The sequence below is a fragment of the Eschrichtius robustus genome, chromosome 1 (genome assembly GCF_028021215.1).
Source record: "Eschrichtius robustus isolate mEscRob2 chromosome 1, mEscRob2.pri, whole genome shotgun sequence".
Classification (NCBI taxonomy): domain Eukaryota; kingdom Metazoa; phylum Chordata; class Mammalia; order Artiodactyla; family Eschrichtiidae; genus Eschrichtius; species Eschrichtius robustus.
In genome coordinates, this window is record NC_090824.1 from 119,737,304 (window position 1) to 119,756,674 (window position 19,371).

At 37.4% G+C, this 19,371-nt stretch overlaps 1 protein-coding gene across 3 annotated transcripts in view; it reads right to left on the minus strand.

Annotated features, from left to right (window-relative positions):
- ALDH1A2 (aldehyde dehydrogenase 1 family member A2) overlaps positions 1–19,371 on the minus strand; it is a 95,644-nt gene that overhangs the window by 49,183 nt on the left and 27,090 nt on the right. For 2 of the 3 annotated variants that reach the window (XM_068552431.1, XM_068552447.1), the window contains exons 2-4: positions 10,638–10,742; positions 10,315–10,455; positions 7,329–7,458 (exon numbers count right to left, since the gene is read on the minus strand). In XM_068552431.1, the coding sequence (XP_068408532.1) occupies positions 7,329–7,458; positions 10,315–10,455; positions 10,638–10,742 (376 nt within the window). Of the gene's footprint in view, positions 1–7,328; positions 7,459–10,314; positions 10,456–10,637; positions 10,743–19,371 lie in introns of those variants that run through there. The other variant, XM_068552439.1, reaches the window with a different exon arrangement.

Below are 19,371 nucleotides of genomic sequence, written 5' to 3' on the forward strand. Positions count from 1 at the left end.
TCACAATTTGTATGGAAACACAAAAGATCCCAAAGAGCCAAAGCAATCTTGAGAAAGAAAAACAGAGTTGAAGGAATCAGGCTCCTGGACTTCAGACTATACTACAAAGCTACAGTAATCAAGACAGTATGGTACTGGCACAAAAACAGAAATAAAGATCAATGGAACAGGATAGAAAGCCCAGAGATAAACCCACGCACATATGGTCACCTTATCTTTGATAAAGGAGGCAAGAACATACAATGGAGAAAAGACAGTCTCATCAATAAGTGCTGCTGGGAAAACTGGACAGCTACATGTAAAAGAATGAAATTAGAACACTCCCTAACACCATACACAAAAATAAACTCAAAATGGATTAAAGACCTAAATGTAAGGCCAGACACTATAAAATTCTTAGAGGAAAACACAGGCAGAACATTCTATGACATACATCACAGCAAGATCCTTTTTGACCCACCTCCTAGAGAAATGGAAATAAAAACAAAAATAAACAAATGGGACCTAATGAAACTTAATAGCTTTTGCACAGCAAAGGAAACCATAATCAAGACGAAAAGACAGCCCTCAGAATGGGAGAAAATATTTGCAAACGAAGCAACTGACAAAGGATTAACCTCCAAAATATACAAGCAGCTCATTCAGCTCAATATCAAAAAAACAAACAACCCAATCCAAAAATGGGCAGAATACCTAAATAGACATGGCTACAAAGAAGATATACAGATTGCTAACAAACACATGAAAGGATGCTCTACATCACTAATCATTAGAGAAATGAAAATCAAAACTACAGTGAGGTATCACCTCACACCAGTCAGAATGGCCAACATCAAAAAGTCTACAAACAATAAATGCTGGAGAGGGTGTGGAGAAAAGGAACCCTCTTGCACTGTTGGTGGGAATGTAAATTGATACAGTCACTATGGAGAACAGTATGGAGGTTCCTTAAAAAACTAAAAAGAGAACTACCATATGACCCAGCCATCTCACTACTGGGCATATACCCTGAGGAAACCATAACTCAAAAAGAGTCATGTACCACAATGTTCATTGAAGCTCTATTTACAATAGCGAGGACATGGAAGCAACCTAATTGTCCATCGACAGATGAATGGATAAAGAGGATGTGGCACATATATACAATGTAATTTTACTCAGCCATAAAAAGAAATGAAATTGAGTTATTTGTAGTGAGGTGGATGGACCTAGAGTCTGTCATACAGAGTGAAGTAACCGTATGCTAACACATATATATGGAATCTAAAAAAAAAAACAAACAAAAAGGTTCTGAAGAACCTGGGGGCAGGACAGGAATAAAGACACAGATGTAGAGAATGGACCTGAGGACACAGGGAGGGGGAAAAGTAAGCTGGGACAAAGTGAGGGAGTGGCATGGACATATATACACTACCAAATGTAAAATAGATAGCTAGTGGGAAGCAGCCGCATGGCACAGGGAGATCAGCTCAGTGCTTTGTGACCGCCTAGAGGGGTGGGATAAGGAGGGTGGGAGGCAGACACAAGAGGGAGGGGATATGGGGATATATGTATATATACAGCTGATTCACTTTGTTATACAGCAGAAACTAACACACCATTGTAAACCAATTATACTCCAATAAAGATGTTAAAAAAAAAAAAAAGAAATGGCTCCCAACTACAATATGAAGAGTATTTCAAGAATTGCTACAAATCTTATATAGCCAGTAACACTAAAAATGAGTTTACTTAACAGCATCAAAATCTGTAACACAATTCAATGAACGGATGGCCATCTCCTAATCTCTAATTTGTGTACAGAATTACCTTTCAAGGAGCTAGCAACCCTTTTGGTGACCCCAGTACTAAACAATTAGACCAACTACATTGAACTAGTTCATTTTGTCGTCTAGCAGATTCCTATGTATTCTGAGACTGAACAGACCTCACTGAACATTTTACAGGTGTAAGGATAAACTCTATAAATGCTTATACAGACACTGGAGATGACATTAGCATACAGTGGTGCTAACATTATTTCTCCCAAGAGGCTGCTGGTAGCATCTCAGACGTTAAACTACATGTTCCTGAGTCAGTTATGAAGATATCTTAGCTCTACTACTACTCCATTACGTCACCTTGGAAAGTTACTTTACTTCTCCGGACCTCAGTTTCTCTGTCTGAAAAATGAGGAGACTGGCCTTAGTGATCCCTGAGTTCTTCTTCAGCCTTAACCTCTCAAAGAGGTTACATGTGAAGCAGACTTTGCGATCTCCTGTCACCACCAATTCAGGTAACTACCTACCCTGGGTTCTTAGGTGGGCAGAGCAAATAGCTCCTCATTCTCATTCTGAGTGAACAATAAGATCTCACCATATGGGTTCTCTGCTGACAACGCTAAATTAGATTGAGCTGTTAAAGGCAAAACCTTAGGATATGAGTTAATTTCTGCATATTTTTAGCCTATTTAGTTCAACAGGTAAAACTGAAAGGAGGTGAAGTAGATAAATAATTACAGATGGCCTGAGTAGCTTTTTAAACTTTTCTATATGCTAATGTATCATAAGGTCATTTTTATGTCAGAATTCAGCTTAAAGCATGGACTACATTTTCTCTGCTTACGTATCACAAAATAAATAAAATCAATACTGTTAAAGAGAAAAATCATAAGTAATGTAAATCAATTATCCTCTATTTTTCCTTCAGTGAACTAAAAACGATCTTTGTTCCTTCTCCCATCACAAGGAGTTTGTGGCCATGAGAGGTTAAAAATAATACAGGTTAAAAATAATCAAAATGGGGATAAAACTACTTCCCCTGGAGGGCTTCTATGAGATTAGAGATATTGTAATGGGCACAAAGAAAGTGTACAATAAATCATAATAATGATTATTATTTATCATCATAATTAGCAGATGTTATAGCAGAAGGGTCAAAGCATAGGATTTATGGTCAGAAAGAATGGCTCCATTGAGTACCATAGCAGGAAATAATAGACAATGTTGTAAAGGGAAGAACATCAAGACCCTGAATCAAACTAATACCACATGATTCTGTGATAACATCCAACTGTGGGCCTTGAGGGGGATGTGACAGAAAGGGATGGGAGAATCTTTCAATTCAGAGGGAGAAACAGCTGTCCAGTGGATGGCTCAAAAGTGGTCATGCCATAACCCTTTTCTCCTCCTCCCAAATATTCTAGAGGGAGGCTACCCTTCAGGGGGAGGGGAAAAAGTACATACTCGCTCTCTCCAACTGATTATCCATTATGTAATCAAAATCTCTTTCTAAAACACAATTCTGATCAATGTATTCATTTACTTAAAATAATTCAGCGACTCACCATTACTGTGGAATAAAACTTGCAGCATGGTTTCTCCAGGCCCAGAGCCCCTCTGTCTTCTAAATCTGGCTATACTTTCAGATCCACTAGCACACTGTACTCTCCTCCCTCCATACTTCGCACAGGTTATTATCACTGCTGGTGATGGCCCTATCTCCATCTTTACTTACCTGCCCTTGTACAGGCATCACCTTGTACATCCCACTTCCTTCTCCAGGAAGCCTTAATACTGGGTGAGATGCCTTTCCTATGGAGTACCATTGTACTTTGTACTTCCATATGTGAATAAGCCACTCTGTATTGCACTTGGCTGTCTACTTGTTTGTTTCCTTTACTATTCCATGGACATCTTAGTTGTTCACCTTTGTAACTCCAGTGCTTAACACAGGTGCTCAAAAAAAAATCTGCTGAATGAATGAATGTATGAGGCAATGAGGGGATGCCTGAGAGACAGGCTGAAGCCTGGTAGAACAGGTGAAGGAAGAGCTCTTCCCATTACGAGGCAGAACGCCCAGCCTTCCTAAATGGGAAGGAGTCCAAGAGACAATAGCATAATTCTTCCCACTCTTTCTGGTTCTTATCCTTTAGTGTCAGGGATACTAAGCTAGATGAACCATGGAGTACGATTCAATGTAACAAAGCAGCCTTATATTAAAAAAAAACTTTCAGGTTTATTTTTATGGGTGACCAGGCAGAACTGTGCTTTCCGTCCTTGTATTTCTCCTAGGAGCAATGGTTCAGTATTTACTAACTCAGTGTCCACGCCAACTTTATAGAACATAACTACCATGAATAATGAGAATCAACTGGATGTTAATCTAAAAATCGGAAGAGGGTGACTGGCTTCTTCCTTTTGCCACCCTGCTGTACACGTCTCCACAAGAGGGTCTACGATGGCTTAGGCAGAAAGAGACTTGGATTTAAATCTCAGGCCTGCCACTTACTCACATGTGACCTTGTTCAAGACACTAAACCCTCGCTGTCTCATTTTCTCACCTGCAAAATGGGTACAATACCTTTTAAAATCTGACCTGTTTCACAGGATCATACACAGAATCACATAGATCCTGTATGTGAAAAAAACTTTTACATGCTCAAGTGCTTTGCAAACGTAAAGTACGTTATCCCTTTATATTATAATTTCAAACAAAATTAGGGTGTTTCACAGGAAATGTATGTAACACAATAAAGACCTCATGGTTAAAGGCTAACGGCTTTCCTACATTCCAGATTTCATTGAAAAAAGCCAAGAACACAGAGACAAAAATCAAGCTGATGTTAAATTATAAAGTTACAGATGACAAATAAAACATAAATGGATTGATTGAACAAATTTGAGAATAAATAAGTAAATAATAATGACGCTCCCTTTCCCTGATCTTCCACTATCACCCCTCTGGCTTAGCCAACTAGATTCCCTAAGCACTGAACTAGCCAAAGGGGTTGTGAGATGAATTCTCAGGAGCCTACAGGCATGTCCAAATGTACCTAAAAATGGAACGGAAAGGAAAGCGGCCAAGTTCACGTTTGCCGTCATCCTTCCTTTCAACTGCTTGAGGCACCACAGCAAAAAGGTCTTACATCCCAGACCCCCAGCTTCCTAGGAGCTCTGCTAAATGACCTGAATCCCTGGAGAGTCCCTCATCCTGGTATCCCTCTAAACGCACTTAAGGAAAAACTGGGGAAACAAAAATTACTTGGCATTTAAGGGAATTCCTCACTTTTTTTCCTTCACAGGCTGGACACCAGTTTATGAGTAAAGGTGGGAGAGACTACTGTGAAAGACTTTTCTAAGCCCTGTATTTCTAACTCAGAATTCCCCAAAGAGCATCAGATGAAAAGTGAGACTTATAGACCAACCACCTCTACTGCCAGATAAAGTTACAGTAAAGTATCAAACATTATCAGGAACTCCAATAAATCTTTATCTAATCAATCAAGGTCTTCTCTCCTAAGGAGGCAAAAGAAAACCAAGATATCGTTAGGTCAAATACCAGGTCAAATGTGTACAGCCTTCTGTTTCACCTTATTTCTAAGATATCTCTAAATCATTTGAAAAGATGTTTAAATGCCTGAAACATATTTGTTGTCTTAGTGAAATGGCAGGTGGGGTGGGGTGCCAAACACCCAGGGCCTTTGATCCTGATAATTTCCTTTCTGCACTGAAGCAGAAGAGGTCAACCTGAAAAGGCTGGCGCATGACCTGCTCTTGACAAAGGTTTTCGTTCCCAGGCCCTCCCACAGGTATGCTTACGCCAGACAACGACTCTGCCTCACTTAGGCCATTCCTCGATCCTACAAATGAGGCCAGAGAACAGTGGTCTGTAATATCCCAGAGCCAGGAGTGAAGTAAGATTCTGACATTCCTTAAGAACAGTCTTCTCCATCCTTCTGAGTCTGCTGAACGTGGGAAACTTCTGGATGGCAGGGAAGAGTCCCTATAACCAGAAACGCATTTTCTAAAGACTGACATTCCACATGTCACCATCATTCACGGAGGTAATTTTAAAATAGTCCTTTGAAGCCTCATCTCTGTCCCTTCTCCCTTCTCACTGTGACGTCTTCTCTTCTTGCTAAATGAGGCATCGCAGTGGCCACATGGTTGGTGCTGGTCTCTGTATCGTCTCCTCACTACGCAAGGCAGAGAACCCAGCAGCATAGGCATCACCTGGCAGCTTGTTAGGAATGCAGAATCTCAGGCCCCATCCTAGACCTGCACTTGAAGAAGATTCCAGGTGATACATATGCACATTCAAGTTTGAGAAGCACTGCTCTAAGCCAGCTACACTATCATCCAATCATCCCCTTTTCTGGTAAACCAATCCTACTCAGCCTAGGAAGGCCCAAACTGGGCACTCCCAAGTTCCCAGCATCACTTTCCACTCCTCCTAGTATGCACATGGGAAGCAGGCTGTTTTCCAGAGAACACGGGCAGAGTACCTGGCATGTTACTTAGCAGCATCCAGAAGCCACTCAAAAACATGTACTTTCTTTCTTTATATGTATTCACCACTGCCAATATCGTCCTATCTCTTCCAGTTGGTCCCTTTCCTGTCGTGATATCTCTTCTACCCAGTATCTAAAATGGATCCTCTAGTGAAGTCATTCACCAGGCTCTAATGTCAAAGTTTCAGCTCTACAATTTATTTGCTGGGTGAATCAGGAAAACTAACCTTTCTAGGCCTCAGTTTTCTCCTCTGTCAATGAGGATGTTAATAACAGTGCCTTCCCCTTGGGGCTGCTGTGAAAGCATTTCATTTGATATTAGCTACAGCTAGTATTCATGCTCAGACCCACACCTTTCCCCCAACTTAGTTTGGATACTTTCCCTTTCTTTTAAAGGGCTACAGCACTGACAGGCCAAGCCACGCGACTTAGCACCTAACTGTAACTCTCCTGTAGAGATCTTTGTTTTGTGTTACTAGTTTTGTCTCCAAACCTGGATCTTAAAAAAAAAGTGTCAGGATGGTGGTTGTTTTTACAGACTGTGAAAGTAACTTATAGGGAATACAGAAAATACAGAAAAATATGAAAAAGAAATAATAAATAATCCATAATCTCACCACTAAGAAAAAACAACTGTTAACATTTTAGAGGATTTCCTTCCAAACAAGATCTTATGTTTCACGAGAGCAAGGGCCAAGTCTTAATCTTCTCAGAATTTTCCCTGGCTTCCCCACACCTAGCGCCTCTCCACACTCCCAGCACCTAACCTACCACAGTGCTAAGCACTTTGCAGCTGACAAACACACGCCTGTTCCTTAGCTGAGAGACGTACTGATGTGGCTTGCCCCTACACCTGTGTGTGGACTGTCTGCATATTGAAATAAGGATACTGTCAGAATTAGTGACACAATCTGTTTAGTTCTTTGTTCGGTTCAAGCTGCTGTAAAAGTGTGCTCAGATCTGTACTCCATGTGACTGCTGTTTGTGTTTGGTGGTGAAAGTGTGTTTCTGGTGAAGCCTCATGTTTCCCTTTTCAACATACTCAGATTACACATACCTACAGGAATGGTCATCCCGTGAATTTTATCAGCCCAGCCTGCGTAATACCGAAGGGTTTTGATGACTCCTTGCAAATCGACGTAAAAAGCTTGCAGGAACGGTTTGCCACCATTTAGGGATTCCATGGTCTGTAGGAAAAGAAATGGAGAGAACTTTCCAATAATACACTAAGTAACTTCTACAGCAGAAGAAAAAAGGAATAGAGAGAATACAAATGAATCTGAACAATGATGCATACCTGGTCAACTCTGATTTCCCAAATGAAAAGATTTTTAGTTCCGCGTGTTTAGTTTAGTTTCCAGTAAAAGCCACAATGAACTTATACGTGTGTGTTCTTGTGCCTGTGTGTTTCCAGTAACCACTATCCCAATATATAAACACAACTGGTGATAAAGAAGTGTTCTGCTTGTCAAACCAGCTTCTGTTGTATTAATGATCAGAGCTGCGTGGGGATTTTTCAGAGTCTACACCAGTATTCTGAATCCAAAAAGAGGAGCAGGGACATGGGCTTTTATGCAGTTGATGAGACTATAAAACGTTCTCCACACGGCCAAGACCCCTGCTGAGAAATGGAATAGCCACGGTGCACAGCGAGTTTATTTATTACCACCAAATAAACAAGATCTCCTCTAGGGAAGCTCATGCTATAACAACTTGAGGGCTGTTTTTTCATAAATATTTATGTTAATAACCATTATCTATTAAGAGTGAAGTATCTGGTCCATTTAATAAAAATAGAGTTAGAGTTATTAAGCAGTTTTAGATGAGAAATGTTATTATTTTAATGACACAGTCCTAAATAGGGTAAATCTGTAACATAAAGAATTACAAATGAACACAATGAAATGAGAAGAGTATTTCGACTTGAGAAATAGTAAAGGTGTTAACATATTTAAAAAATAAAATTAAAAAAACATGTTTGTAATCTCATGTCCTTCTCTTCAAGGACATTTTACAACACATACTGGTACGAAAATTGAGTGCTGACAAAACTAAAATTGAAATATTCTCCATTCAATGACATGAAAATATTATTTACAGTGCAATTTTTCCACTTACCATGTGTATAAGATGGAACTCATTTTAAAATATCATGTGACCTATTCACTGTATATTGGCTCACCTTTATTAAAGGAAATCAAGTTATTTCCCAGTTCTTTTTAAAATATTTATATGTCTGTGAGATGAGCATTACATTCTCCACACAGCAGGCACAGAGCCAAGGTCTTGACAGCATAGACTGAAGTAGAGTCAATAACCAGAATCTGGGCCACCTAAATGGTCCATCCCTATGAGCTGTTGACACCAGCTAAACTTACCTGAGAGTTGCAAGCCCTAGGTTTATTTTCAATTGTGTTTACCTGGGTGCAGTATTAACTTCAGTATTCTGGTCAGGAGCTCCCCCTATATTCGAGAGGCTACCTCTTAACAAAACTCACTCGTCTCATGCCTTGGGAGTGTTTAAAAGTAGAAATCACATTTAAGTGTGATGGGAAAAAGGACTTGACCACAGTGAGACATATGTCAGAAACAGGATGACATATGAATTTTATGACATGAAAATATAACTGCAGAAATGAACTATATCATCATCTAGTAAGTACTGCTAATCTAATGTTATAAATATTATATGGATTTAACTCAATTAAACAGACACTATAGACCATCAATGTGCCCCCATTCACCGTTTATGCTAGGATTACAAAAAATGGAGTAAAATATAATTTTCATTCTCAAATAAATCATAATCCAGTAAAGAGACAGCATATAGACCAGCATTCCCCCAAGGTACTCCAAAGAATTCTGTTTTGTACGATATTGACAGGTTAGCCAGAAAAATAGTGTTGAGGCTCCAACAGGTTTGAGAAACACTGAGTAGGGCTTGTCAGAGTCTTTAATATGCTAAGTGTCTTATGAATCTCCATGGAACACCTTTTCCCAATATATATAAACACCTCATTGGAAACAGTATTCCTTGAAGTACCAAACTAGAAAATATTTTTATAGATCAATAAATGTTATATATAGCAAGAGTTCTAAACCATCTCCATAAAGGATTCATTTTTGTTTCCACACTATGAACAGACCCATGAAAGGGATGGTAGGAGGGAGAGCCATGGTAGAAACGACACTGAGGAAGGGTACTAATGCTTCCCTCTCCCAGAGCGAACCCAACAGTGATCTGATTTCCCAAGCAGAGGGTAGAATATAGTATTCATGGCTTTAATGCCCTGACTCAACAAGGATGCCCTACATATTAAATGATCAACTATGGGTCATGCAGGTGGAGATCCCTGCAAGACAGGTATACTGCACAGGTATTCCTAAATGGTTCCGATTTCCAAAAAAGTTGGTATTCTCTAAGAAACTGACTTTTATTTTTAAAATAGCAATAACAACAATAACAACAATAAACCACTAGGAGAGGGGACATTCCTTATGTGAGAAAATGATTGTTTTAGTGAAAGAAAGTTGCTGTCTCCTTCTGTCTCTCCTATTAGTTCTAAAAGAACAAAGGGAGCAGAAGTATATGAGAGATCCATATCATGCTCTCTGCTTCTGAAGGATTCTCTTTAGTCAAGAGGGGCTAACTCTGGAGAGGTAAAACTCTTTTGATTGCCAACAGTAATTTGGTATTGGTTTCCTGCAAGGAGCATGGTGACTCTCTTGTTGCTTGACTGTTTTTGTTCTTTTTGTTGAGGGTGGGAGGAAGGGGGACGAGGAAAGCAGGAAGGTCCTTACCAGTCATGGGAAGCTATGGTTTTGTTCTTCAAAATTCAATAAGAAGAGACACTCAGCTGGTCCTCCACTTCCCCATCTGATCCCAAAAGCCAAACCTCTACCATTTTTCATGTGTATTATGTACCCCTTAGCTTGTTCCCCAGGTCTGCTTCATATCATACTTTCAGAAAGACTGAGAAATCTAAATTTCAATGGAATGGTAAATTTGGGGTAAAGACGTGATGCTTTCTTAGGTTACTTACTGCAAGGACTGCCCTGTCTCGTTCCACCAAGTCTGCAAGCTTATCCAACAGACGTCCTCTTTCTGAAGCATCCATCCTTCTCCACACTGAGCCAAGAGAGAAAGCCAGGCGGGCTGCCTGCACTGCTTTGTCTATATCTGCCTGTTAGAGAGGAAGAGGCACAAGTGAAGAGAGAGATTGCTACAAATAAAGGAAGAACCATCTGCTTTCACAAAAAAGGTGATGAATGAACATCAGTGGTGATGTCTGGAGAGCATAAGTTTATTGCTTTGTTGTCTGAAGGTAGTTATTTCGTGAGAAATTTTTTTCTAAGACAAACATACCTTGTCTGCTTCTTGAACTTCACACACCTGTTCTCCTGTGGCTGGATTATAGACAGGAAACACTCTCCCACTTTCCGAGTTCTGCCACTCGTTGTTAATAAAAATCTAAGGGAGTAGACAACAGAATGGGATCCATGAGACAGGTGACAGGAAGTCAGTCAATGGTGCCGTATTATATGGAAGTACCATAGTAGTAATACTTGCTCTGTTTGCTTGCTGGTATATAATTAAAGTATAGAATTTGAAGTGTTACAAGAAACCCTTGATCATTATGCAGTCCAGCCTCACCCCCAATTCAGAAATTTCCTTTGTGATATTTTTAACTCAACGTCATCCAAAGATTAAATATAATTCTTACCTTTAGTGAACCTGTCAACTACTGAGAGAGTCAAACAAGGAAGAAAGGATAGACAGTCTCACATACATACAAACCATACACTGAGATTGAGAAAGTATTTATTATAGTCCAAGCTCTGGCCAATATCCCAAAAGGGTAAATCGTGGATCAAACTGACAGTCATCCGGCCTTAGCTACTAGTTTCTCTGTCAGAGGCATAAGTGACTTCACAGGGAAATCTGAAGGGTGCTGGAATAAGCATTTGTCTGATTTATAGTCAGATCCTGAACTGAGCAATGACTCTGACCAAACCAACTGGTGAGTTAAACAACTTACATGTGTAAATCCAAGTTAGATTTCTTTCCTTTTGCTGGGTAGGCTATGTGGCTCAGCAAAGGGAAAAGGCCTATAACTTTCAAATGGGTCTCTCTAGGATTTCTTAAGAGCCTTGGTTTCTTTATATAGGAAATGAAGATTATATTAAAATGGCAAAGAAATGGTTTAAGAAATTATTCAAGTCAATTTCTCAGAAGATTTGTAAGATATGCATTAACAAAGGAGGGAAAATATAGGCAAAAACATTTAAAAAATTTTATTGATATTAAGAGAGAAATCCAAACTAATATTTTTAGACTATGAAAGCTCAAAGAATACACAAAGATATTTTACTCTATAAAATTTATGGCACAACAGTGAAAATTTCTGAACCTATGAACCATTCAGTAGTCAGTCAGTTTAGAACAAACACAATGATAAACTGATTTGCTACTGCCTGGCATTTTAGTAATCACAAACGAGGCTGAGTGTAGATCTACAATTTTAAAAATTAAGTTCTAGATTATGCCAAAGCTTTGCTTTTTCCTTGATTTGATAAAACAATGAATCTGTGTTGAAGGAGTCTTCTTTTCCTGAAGGCTTTTTAAGATAAAGGGGGGCGTGGTGGAGAAAGACCTTAAACCTGTAAAAGCACTTAATACAAATGTACTGAGCACAAACACAATGACCTTGTAATTAACAATTTTTTTAAAGTTTTTACGGTGAATGTCTAAACATGCTTAACATACTGTATTCATTTGTATAATGTATTCAATAAATGCATAGATATTTCTAGACACAGGAGAGGCAAAGATGATTAAGAGTTCCAGCCTTCCAGGGTCAACAGTCTCTAGTAGTTCATTAAATACTCACAACAGGGCTTCCCTGGTGGCGCAGTAGTTGAGAATCTGCCTGCCAAAGCAGGGGACACGGGTTCGAGTCCTGGTCTGGGAAGATCCCACATGCCGCGGAGCAACTAGGCCCGTGAGCCACAACTACTGAGCTGCGCATCTGGAGCTTGTGCTTCGCAACAAGAGAGGCCGCGATAGTGAGAGGCCCGCGCACCGCGATGAAGAGTGGCCCCTGCTTGCCGCAAGTAGAGAAAGCCCTCGCACAGAAACTAAGACCCAACACAGCCAAAAATAAATAAATAAATAAATAAATAATAAAAATAAAGGAATTCCTTTAAAAAAAAAAATACTCACAACAACCCTAATGGCAGGATTTTATTATCTCAACTGAAAATGAAAAAAATTGAGAGGTTGAAAGTCCGAAGAAGCAGGTTCTCATCGTGACTCTGATTCAAAGTCTGCTGCTCTTTCCACTACACCATGGTTTCCAGGACTGCTCAGCCCAAAGAAACACAACTAGTTATGTCCAAGCCTAAATCAGATCTATAATTCTTGGACTCCTGATCTAGTTCTCTTTTCACTCCATTTAACAAATTTCCTAACATTTCACAGCGCATCAAATCTGCACACTCCTTTGAAATACAATATGATCTCAAAGGTAGCAAAAGAAAAAAATTAAGAGGTTAGTTTCATTAAAGATTCACTTCTAGAGGTTATCAGGTTTAAAGGAGAATGGGTCTTGCCAATATTCCTTATTCCTTTTATTCACTATCTGACTGAAACTTCTTAACCCTTGGAACATCATCAGATCCAATTATAGTTTTAAGCTTCTTTGTTGAACAGTTCTAAATGTTATGTAAGGATTGATATTTCATGAATTTTATTGTTTCTTAGAGGTCTTCCAAAGATCAAAGAGAAAAATTACTTATTTTTTAATAGAATAAAATTCATTCTCTTACTGTTATCATTTAAGTACACTGATCGTTTTATCAATCTAAAATACATTATGGGATCTTAGTTAACTTTTCCTGTATCTTGAAACATATTGCTAATTTCATCATTCTTGGAATTATTTCATCACTCATCAATTATTTCCAACTATGCTTAAAAAAACCCTAAAATAATAAGGAAACAAAAACATTATGGAACTGTCTAGAAATGAATAAATAAATACAACCCCACTATTTCATCATCCTTTGGTTTTATTATTGTATTATCCAAAGTAATGCATTATGTCTCAAAAGGGTATAAATAAAGAAGTGTGGAGACACCATCTTTGTCATATTCTTTTTACCTTTCATTGAACACAGTTAAGAATTCAGAATTTTTCATTTCTGTCCATAATGAGAAAGAGAAGAAAATTAATAGAAAAAGACATTTCATAACTGTTAGATGAGTCAGAAGTTGAAGGCAAAGAGACAGAAACACTAGAGACTGCTGATGAGGGTGAAACTGACTGTATAAGCAAAATCTTGGACTATGAGTCTTTAGGATAAATAAATGCATTTTCTCCAAATTAATAATCAGGGAGCAAACAAGATACTTATCAACACAAAAAGGAAATATGATAGTCTAACCCAACTAGTCATTCAATAGGAAGGACTTAATAATTTAAAACCATCCTGTTTTGATAAAAGAACATGTAAGAATTCTTTTATCTTTCATGATATTTGTGGGTAAAAATTTACTTGATATGATTCAAAAATGGACAAATGCTGAAGGTAGGTGTATACACAAAGGTGACTGGGAGTACAGATATTACGTAGAAATAAAAAAGTTCATTGGATTGATCAATCTAATTTACATTTACAAAACTAAAAATGAAAATGTTTTTGTAATTATGGAACAAAAATGGCCATGCTCTTTTCTACAAAATTATGAGCCTTCAAACTTTTCAATAGTATTACATTATGATAATACAAATGCAAGAAGAACCAGAAGTAACAGTAAGATATAACCTATAAGAGATGTGTTTAAAATCTGCAATCAGTATTTATGGCATAAATATTTCCAGTTTCAAACATGATGGCTGATGAGTTGCATTCAAAGGCCATTGTTCACTTCATGTACATATACCTCCAATACCAGGAAAATACGGAAGAAAAATTGGTTTTGTTATGTTTAAATTCTTGCTCTGTTGTTTTCACTGTCTCTTTACTTTCACTTTTCTAAATTTTTCATAAAATAACTTAATTTTAAAACTTTATAGCCTCCATTGGACCCAGATGGTAAATGTGATGACTATTTTTCCTGGTATGCCAAACATTAAAATATTTGATATTTTTACTGTGCTATTATTTTTTATAGACCTAGCCTTATGACACTTAAAAAACAAAGGAAAGCAAATTCCTCCAAAATACCTGAAGGTTTTCATCTTCTCTGAGCAATTTCAAAAGTTCTGAATGCTGTCCAAAGTGTTCTTCTCTGACCAGGGCTCCTTAAAGAAACAATATATCTCAGGGCTCTAGAGGGAAAGGACAAGATGATCCTGGAATACTATGGTGCCAGAAATCAAGTACATGCTCAAAAACTGATGGGGACATATCAAAAGGACACAGGAGCCAACATGAAGGGGCTCCCAATGGCCAATACTGGGACAATTTAAGCAACAAAGCAAATAGTGATAGTAATGGATTATTACCCAAAGAATAAAAAAGGCATCCAAGAGTCCAAAATGATATAAATTTTTTATGAATAAATAAATGGGGGATAAGGAAAAGCTGTTCTTAACAGTAGAATTCAAACTAATAGCTGTCAAGGAATGATGGAATTAGATTATCATCATGTGTCAAACCCCACAATAGTAATTGCTTCAGGCAAATATCATCAATGGATGGTAAAATTAGTGGGTAAAAGTATAATGAAAAATTGGATGTTTATGTAGTCTCAAAGTATCTCCCCTCAAGACGCTTATTAATGACAAAGTAGAAGATAGTAACTTATCATTGGAGAAACTTGGCATACAGCACCTTAACCAAGTGATCAAAGTTAACATCACCAGTAATGGGACAAATTGATCTTTCTTAACATTTCATCTGCTTGTCCTACTGATAATTAGAAAGCTGTGTTGAAATCTCCCACTTTGGTGGTAGATTTGTCAATATATCCCTTAGCTCTATCATTTTTATACTTACAAATTTTAGGTTATTTTATTAGTGAATTTAAGTGGAACTATTAGATTCTCTGATAAAACAAAACCATTTATCAATATGAAGTGACCCTCTTTATTACTAATGAAGCTTTGTGTCTTAAAGACTATTTTGTTTAATATTAGTAAAGTCACGTAAGCTTTTCTTTAGTATTTTCCGGATAGATCTTTTCCCATCATATTACTCTCAATTACATCTTTATTATTTTCATGTGTCCCTTTAAATGATGTATGGCTATGTTTTATTTTATTCAATATGAAAATCTCTTTTAACTGGCAAGTTTAATACATTTGTATTTACTGTGATCATATTTTGGGTTAAATAATGTATCGTGTGATATTTGGACTTAATGCTTTTTATTTGTCTTGCTTTACTTTACTTCCTGTCTTCTCCCGTCCTGCCTCTTTTTTCAACTTGACTAATGTTTGTTGTTTGTTTTATAATTTAATTTCCCTCTTTTATTGGTTTGGAAGTTGTATATGATCTTTCATGTACATGAACACGTACATCTTTCAAGAACATGAACATCTTTCACGTTCTTTCACTGATTATCCATGATATTTTATCATGCATATCTAAGAAAATTAAGTATAAAGTTAATATATATCTTAACATTCCTCCCAAACAATTACAAGGGCCTTAGAACACAAAATCTAATCACTCTTCTCCAGGGGCATGTTATAAAATTATTATTTTATACAGAGAAGGATTTCTTATATTTAGTAAGATTTAAAAATTTTTATTCTCATGATTTCTTAGAATTTCATTTAGTAAATATTTGTTGGGGGTAAAGTCTCAATTCTGAACATATATTTATTGCACCCTCATACTCAAAAGATACTCCCAGAAGGTTACTCAATTCTAGGAAGACAATCATTTTCTCACAATACTTTGAGAATATTATTCCAATATTTTCTATCTTGCAATGGTGTTTACAAGAAGTCTCTGCTGTAAGTCTCTGGTTATCATTTCTTTGTTGATGATTTGCCTCTTCTGTCTGGTTGCTTTTCAGATCTTGTCTTTGTCTCAGTGTTTTAAGATTCATCACAATATGTCTATGTATCAATTTCTTTTTTATTTTGATAGTTAAGCATTTTGCTTGCAGCATCTCTGAGTTTTTGTCTCTTATAATTTCTGAATATTCTTAATCACTATCATCATTTCCTTGAATATCATTCTTTCTATTCTCTGCTCTGGAACTCCAAGTGTTACACCTTTTTAGTCCATCCTCAATGTCTTTAACCATTCATATTTTCCATCTCTTTTTAAAAATATTTTATGTAAATATAGCTTTGTTGTGTTTGTAAATGTGTGAAAAAATACTCTTCTAAACAATTCAAACTATACAGGAAAGCAAAGAGAAGGTTAAAAAATCACCTCAAATTTCATCATCCAGAAATAACTAAAGTTCACATATTCATGACCATCCTTCTAGACATGTCTCTAGGCAGATATACACACACACACAATTTTACGAAACAAGATCAATTTTACATGAGCTTTAGAATTTGCTTTTTAAAAAGTTAACAATATGCTACAGACATTTTTAATGGTTTCTTTGGACTCCAATGTGTACTTCTGTGTGTATGTATATAGGTGCGTGTGTGCACGCACGCATGTGTGTGCATGGGTGTAGCTTAATGTATTCAATCAGCCCTCTACTGAAAGACATTTAAGTTGCTTCTGTTCTTCTCCTTTTTCCTCTGTGCTGCAGTTGAATAATTTCTTCAGATCTATCATTCAGTTCTCTTTACTAGGGTCTAATCTGCTAATTTCAATGTTTATATTTTTATTTCTAAAAGTTCTGCTTTGCTCTTTTTCAAATCTGCGTGGTCTTTTTGTTTTTGTATTAAAAATTAATACTTTAATTTTTAGAACAGTTTTAGGTTTACAGAAAACTGAGCAGACAGTACAGAGAGGTCCCATATACCTGCTATTCCCCTCCTCAGTTTCTTCTGTTTTTAATATCTTGCTTTAGCGTTGTACATTTGTTACAACTGATGGACCAGTATTGATAAAGTCCATAGATCATATCAGGCTTCACTTTTTGTGTTATACAGTTCTATGGGTTTTGAAAAATGCATAATGTCATGTATCCACCATCACTTAGCACAGAATAGTTTCTTCACTGCCCTAAATATCCTGTGCTCCACCAATTTATCCCTCCCTGTTCCCCCTAAACCCCTGACAAACACTGATCTTTTTTACTGTCTCCTTCATTTTGCCTTTTCCAGAACGTCATATAGCTAGAATCATATAGGAGGTAGCCTTTACAGACTGGTTTCTTTCACTTAGCAATTTGCATTAAGGATGCAATGCATAAAAAATATTGCATCCTTCATGTTTTTTCATGGCTTACTAGCTCATTATTTCTTAATGCTGAATAATATTCCATTTATGGATGTGCCACAGTCTGTTTATCCATTCACTTTTTTTTTTTTTAACTTTTTTTTTGGGGGGTTTATTTATTTATGGCTGTGTTGGGTCTTCGTTTCTGTGCAAGGGCTTTCTCCAGTTGCAGCAAGTGGAGGCCACTCTTCATCACGGTGCACGGGCCTCTCACTGTCGCGGCCTCTCCCGTTGCGGAGCACAGGCTCCAGACGCGCAGGCTCAGTAATTGTGGCTCACGGGCCTAGTTGCTCCGTGGCATGTGGGATCTTCCCAGACCAGAGCTCGAACCCGTGTCCCCTGCATTGGCAGGCAGATTCTCAACCACTGCGCCACCAGGGAAGCCCTCCATTCACTTTTTAAAGGACATCTTGGTTGCTTCCAGTTTGGAGGAATTAAGAATAAAGTTGCTATTAACAGCCATATGCAGGTTTTTGTGTGAACATAAATTATCAACCCATTTGGGTAAATGCCTAGGAGAGTGCTGGATCACATAGCAAGACTATTCTAAGCTTTGTTAGAAAGTGCCAAACTGTCTTCCAAACTGACTGTACCATTTTGCATTCCTACCAGCAATAAATGAGAGCTCTTGTTGCTTCACATCCTTGTCAGCATTTGGTGTTGTCAGGTTTGTTTTGTTTCATTTTGTTTGGATCTTAGCCATTTTAATAGATGTTCAATGGCACCTCATTTTAGTTTGAAATTCCCCAATGACATATGGTGTTAAGAATTTTTTCGTATGCTTATTTGCTGTCTGTGTATCTTCTTGGGTGAGGAATCTTAGATCTTTTGCTCATTATTTAATTGAGTTGTTTTCTTAGTGATGAATTTCAGAGTTTTTGATATAATTCGGACACAAGTCCTTCATCTAACATGTGATTTGCAAATATTTTCTGTCAACTTGTGGCTTGTCTTTTCTTTCTCTTTTGCAGTACGTTTTGCAGATCAGAAGTTTTTCATTTTAAGGAAGTCCAACATATCATTTTTCCCTTTCATGTATCATGCTTTTAGTGTTGTATCTAAAAACTCACTGCCAAACCCAAGGTCATCTATATTTTCTCCTATACTATCTTCTAAGATTTTTATAGTTTTGCATTTTACATTAGGTCTATGATCCATTTTGAGTTAATTTTTGTGAAAGGTGCAAGGTCAGTGTCTTGATTCATTTTTGCATGTGGATGTCTAGTTGTTCCAGCACCATGTCAAAAAGACTATCCATTCTCAATTACTGCCTTTACTCCTTTGTTAAAGATAATTGACTATATCTGTGTGGGTTTATTTCTGGGCTCTCTATTCTATTCCATTGACCTATTTGTCTACTCTTTTACCAATAGTACATTGACTTGATTACTATAGCTGCACAGTAAGTCTTGAAGTTGGGTACTGTCGATTCTACAACTTTTTCTTCTCCTTCAATATTATTGGCTCTTCTGCCTTTCCATATAAACCTTAGAATCTGTTTATTGATATCTACAAAATAACTTATCAGGATTGTGACTGGGATTGCACTGAATCTACAGATGAAGTTGGAAAGAACTGACATCTCGACAATACTGAATTTTCCTATCCATGGGATATCTCCCCATTTATCTAGATTTCCTTTGATTAATTCCATCAGAGTTCTACATTTTTCCTCATAAAGATCTTGTACATATTTTGTTAGGTTTGTACCTAAGTATTTCTCTTTTTTGTGG